The sequence below is a fragment of the Schistocerca piceifrons genome, chromosome 1 (assembly GCF_021461385.2).
Source record: "Schistocerca piceifrons isolate TAMUIC-IGC-003096 chromosome 1, iqSchPice1.1, whole genome shotgun sequence".
In the NCBI taxonomy this organism is placed as follows: domain Eukaryota; kingdom Metazoa; phylum Arthropoda; class Insecta; order Orthoptera; family Acrididae; genus Schistocerca; species Schistocerca piceifrons.
Window position 1 is genome coordinate 845,147,718 of NC_060138.1, and position 5,345 is coordinate 845,153,062.

Consider the following 5,345-nt stretch of genomic DNA (forward strand, 5'->3'; position numbering starts at 1 on the left):
AACGTATATGCCTTCTGATACCACACAAACTCTTGGAGGCAAGAAAATAACTCGAATAAATCGGAAATTACGTAGGAAATGGATGCAAACAAACATTATGCTAACGACGCGTCTGACGTTCACCTTACCCGCCGCTTGGAGCGCTAGTGTCACTCTATCTGTCAAACGGCAACAACTTTTACAGCAGTGAGTGTCGCGACTGTTATGTTAGACTGTGGTGTTTACTTAAGGTATGAAGTGGATTTGTTACCTCAGTTAAATATGGCACCTGGGAAACAGCTTTTATTGTTTAAGATTTAGTCAGTCAAATCGCTATTTCTCTTCAATTGGAGGAGATATAAACGGGTTCAGTCTAATTTTTTTATTTATCCTTCACTGTGCAAAAAGTGGGGACTAGTGTAGCAGGGGATACAACCCGTCGGCTTTGGACAATGTCACAAGTGGCCAATCGAGAAGCGATTCTTCTTAGTGTTGTAGCTCCCTTCAGTGGCTGATAAGTGTTTTTTTGGCTTTAAAAAAAAATCTCACGAGATAGAATAAACAGATCCACTTTATTAAGCAATCAGTAAAAAAACGAAACTGAAACATAACAGCAAAAGCGAAAATGGTAAACTGTTCTCTGGCGACTTGTGACGTCATTGTCCAAAGCCGACGGGTTGTATCCCCTGCTACACTAGACCCAAAAAGTGTCTCCGTGCATATTAGCCGAAAATTTTTGAAAACAAGACGAAACGTGACAAAGTACGTTTAAAAACGGTTCTGTTTACATGCAAGCGAAAACTGATTGCAGCATTGGAAAACTGGTAAGTAGAAGCTCATTTGCAGAATCGATTTCGAAGTGTTTACATTATCACTCAGAAGGGGTGTTGGGAAATCGGTTTACGAAATCAGGTTTCTGGAACCCATGCAAATGAGGCAAATAAAAAGGTTTTTTAAACGTGACATGTTAGTGTGTAGCTGTCCCTGCATTCTCACATCAAAGATTTTCCATTATATGTTGCCGACATATATGTCTCTTTAGTTTCCCCACAGTCTAATATAATGTTAGACTCTGGTTTCCCTACAGATTCATACCTATGGAAACCTCTCTAATCGGTCTACTGTGATATCTGTACAGCCGTAAGAGATAATACTCTTAGGCGAGAGTAGCGTGACGTACAGGACCGAGGAGAGTAATAGGTGTTCTGACCATCTGATTGAAGTCAGATGTGTAAGGAAGAACTTACGTTTGTGTATGAGTATCAGACACGTAGACTACATTTTTTTCTGTTGTCAAGAACTGTGCATATCATGATCTATAGTATATTTAAAAGTGATTGTGTTGTAGTTCTGGTGAAAAAGTGAACGTAAATAATGGGTGCTTTGTTTGGTAAAAGTAAAAAACATGTGAGTCGGGTAACGGAGCAGGACAAAGCTATATTGCAGTTAAAACAACAACGAGATAAACTGAAACAGTATCAGAAGAGAGTAGAGTCTATGTTGGAGAAAGATAGACTACTTGCACGGAAACTATTGCAAGACGGTAAAAAGGAACGTGCTAAGCTCATATTACGGAAGAAAAAGTTTCAAGAACAGCTTCTCGAAAAAACAGACGGGCAATTGGAAAACCTTCAGAGGCTTGTCCATGATTTGGAGTTCGCACAGATAGAGATACAGGTATTAGATGGACTTAGAGCCGGCAACGAGGCGCTGAAAAAAGTACACGACGTTATCAGCGTTGATGAGGTTGAACGAATTCTTGAAGAAACTCGTGAAGGGGTCGAAAAGCAGCGAGAGATTGACGAACTGTTGAGTGGCGCATTGTCTGCTGACGACGAAGAGTCTGTAGAAGCAGAACTAGAAGAAATAATAAAGGAAGCTCTTCCAGATGTACCCGAACCCGAGGATGAAGAGCTAGAATTACCTGAGGTTCCTACAGATGAAGTAGAAAGAAGGAAGGAGAAAGCAAGAGCCCAGAAGGTAGCCATCGAAGTGGCACAGTAATATCATGAAGTTAGTAAAATTTATTGTACTGTAGAATTATTTTCTGTTAAGTGGAGTTTGTTAATAGTTAGTATATAAGTGGAACAAATGATTTGTAACTTTATCATTGAATGATGATTCTTTAGCTACAGATTCGATAAGTCATCAAAGTTTTGACGGCGATTTGTTGTAGGCAATATAAAACTAGAGGCGTCTAAAAGTCTTAAGTTGTTTTATTTAGAATACATTACAGCATCATTACTTTACGATGTAGTTAATTTGAGAAGAAGCGTTATAATGTGTGTTTCGCAAAAACCGTCACTATACAGCTCGTCTGCCGTTTGTATTGTATTTCATTTAACATAATTGCCCTGCGCAAAGGTTTACATATTTAGGCTTTGTAGACTAGGAGCTGGATCACTTTCGTAACATATGTGGAAGACCCTAAATCTTGTTTAGCATCATTTATATATTGTCACGTTCCCTTATATTATATGCAGTACTGACAGTGGCAAGTAATGTTATTAGTTACCACATGTATCGAATTCAGTTAGCCTATTGCATTAACTGACGGGAGAAGCGTTTTGAAGTCGTCGTCAGTTTTACTTTTGCTCAGTTCCTCGAAGCAGATATTAGCTACAGTGGGGGCTGGAATATAGAATAAGTGCCGTCAATGTTTCATCACTCAAAATTCTTTATTGATCAGTGCAGTTGAGGGGTGTATGTTAGTTCAGATTTGTAATATTTAGTGCATTAGTATAGTACAAAATTCAGTTAAGAAAAATGGAAATGATTATAGTAAGGAACAAAACTCATAGGCTTCAGGTCTTCTTTTATTCATTGAACAGTATTTACCTACTAAAGCGGGTAATATTATTTACTACTTGTCACCAGTAGACAAGTCAGGATTGTGCGCCTCCTTAATATAAATATTGGGCATTGTTTCCACCTTTGTAATTAGAGCGATAATTTTCCTTTCCAGTATCATAATGCTGATCCATTCTCTCTCTTTGTTCCAGAGTGTGCAACGATTGCAAGACCGGTGTGATTAACAAGATTTTCGTTATGTTACTCGTGAACTTTTATACGTATTTCTGTTCTATTGGAAGAGAATAGTAAAGTTAATGCGACAGACAAGAGTTTTGTCGTACTGTTGTCCATAGCTTCATCTTAAAGTGTGTATAGGCCTAGCACATATAGTGCCACTTGTTTTTTCCAGAGTTTATTCTGGCATGTGCTGTGATAATAATGTAAGGTGATAATGTAGGTTTCTATAATAATGGCCTGTGTCAATTTGTTGAATGTTATTGCTGCTTTCTCATCCATTTTTCCCCCTATGTATGCTGGATGCTTCTCAAACTTTTAATACTGTAATACTCAAACTGCAGCATTGTTGGCATAAAAATATTTTATTCATCACAAAGTGCCTCTGTGACACATTATTGTGAAGGCCTCTGGTTACTACATTTATTTAAACCAGTGTAAATACTTTTGGATTAGAGACCACTCACTGAAAAGCAGAAGTGTTAGTTGTTGGTACACACAAAAGGAACAAAAACTTGATGGCTTTTGGAATGAGGGTAGTGTCAGGTAGGGTGGGTAGAGGGAGGCTGGAGGCAGGGAGAGGATGGGGTGTGGGAGGCTAGCAGCTCAGAGGGAGACAGCTGATTAGCTAACAAGAAATGTGGGAGCAAGGATTGGCGTATGTACATACAAGGCATGCAGCGCATTGTTGTTGGAGCCGGTGGATAGTGGCGCACGCTGGGGATGACATGGGGAGGGGGTGACAGGACGGAGGAAGGGAAAACTATCTGGTGGAGATCACAGCGGTAGTGGGTTACCAGAGATAGAGGTCAGAATGATTATGGGAGTGAAAGCTGTGTTGTAAAGAAAACTCCTAAGTTCAGAGAAAGATCCTCCATGGCCCGGGTTATGAAGCAGTCATGAGCATTTTGTTTCAGCTGCATTTTGTGTCACCGAGTGGTAAACTTTGTTCTTGGGACCAGTTTGATGGCGGCCATTCATCATCATAGATGACTAATTGGTAGTCATATTGACATTAAAAGCTGTGCAGTGTTTTCAACAGAGTTCTCTCTCATGTGGCAGGAGAAAACTGACAGGCTGGAGTGGGAGGTGCTGGGTGGGTTGATTAGGCGGGTCCTGCACAGTGAAAGTGGCATAGTATGCATTAGGGTAATGGAACAGCATTTTAGAGTGGGAAGGATGTTGGGTACGACATTCTTCATTTCCGGTCATGATGAGTGATACTGAAAGCCCTGGTGAAGGTTAAGGTTCAGTTCCCACACCCCCTACCCAACAGTTTGCCCTTTCTCTGTCCGGTCACTCACTCCCAGTTCATGTCACTTTCAACATACACTGCTCCCCATTGTCTCTGACAACTGCGCATCACAAGCCCAGCCTGTGTACTTGCCACCACCCACACCCCCTCTCACATTACTTGCCAGCAAAATCAAACTGGCTGCCTCTGTCCGATCTGCTAGCATTCCACTTCAGATCCCGCTCCTGCCTCTGGTCTGTCTCTACCTACCCCTTCCACAACCTAGTTCTCTCTCTCTCTCTCTCTCTCTCTCTCTCTCTCTCTCTCTCTCTCTGTGTGTGTGTGTGTGTGTGTGTGTGTGTGTGTGTGTGTGTGTGTGTGTGTGTGTGTGTTGGGGGGGGGGGGGGGGGGAGCTAGCAAGTACTCATTCTTTTTGTCGTGACTGTCAACATCTCTGCTTTTCAGTGAGTGGTCTCATTTAATCCAAAAGTGTTTCCATTCTACCAGACCTTTCCTACAATGCTTGTTTGAAGCCATTTGTGAATAAGGATAAAATACTATTTTAACTCTGTTAGCCAAAAGTTGTATTATTTTGAAGAGTTTGTTGCAGCTTAGACAAATAAGAGATCAACATTATTTTTGTATGTCTATTTGATAGTGAAAAGTGTCCTAAGATGTACAAGCAGGCAAATTTAAAAATTTCATTCTGCATCATTATTACTACTTAATAACAGCAAATGTAATTTATTCAGAATTTTTCCACTTGTTGGATATTTGCTTATTTATTTTACTGCTTCCTTTTTATCCAGTGTGTAAAATAGAAAATACAATACACAAATATTCAATTTTAATAAAAATATACCGTGTAATATTTTAATTTTTTTAATTGTAAAACCTAATGTTAATTCCTTGTTTAATAGTACAGAAAAATCAAATGACTGCACACCTTAAATGACATTCTTACGGCCTGAACAGCTGACTTCAGAAGTGTCTCTTGAAACTATTTTCATGGGGAAACCTGTGAGACACTGTCTTGTACCTTTCCTTCCTTCTAGCATGGCTGTGAAGGAATAGTGTGTGCAATGTGTTTCAGTTTGTTCTTTCA

General features: G+C 39.9%; 1 protein-coding gene across 1 annotated transcript; it reads left to right on the forward strand.

Moving 5' to 3' along the window:
- The first annotated feature begins 1,146 nt into the window (after positions 1–1,146).
- Positions 1,147–5,068, forward strand: LOC124791069 (charged multivesicular body protein 6-A-like). The gene is made up of 2 exons (XM_047257832.1): positions 1,147–1,992; positions 2,982–5,068. Exon 1 carries the CDS (start codon positions 1,354–1,356, stop codon positions 1,981–1,983), a length of 630 nt encoding a protein of 209 aa, XP_047113788.1. The 5' UTR covers positions 1,147–1,353; the 3' UTR covers positions 1,984–1,992; positions 2,982–5,068.
- Positions 5,069–5,345: the final 277 nt, after the last annotated feature.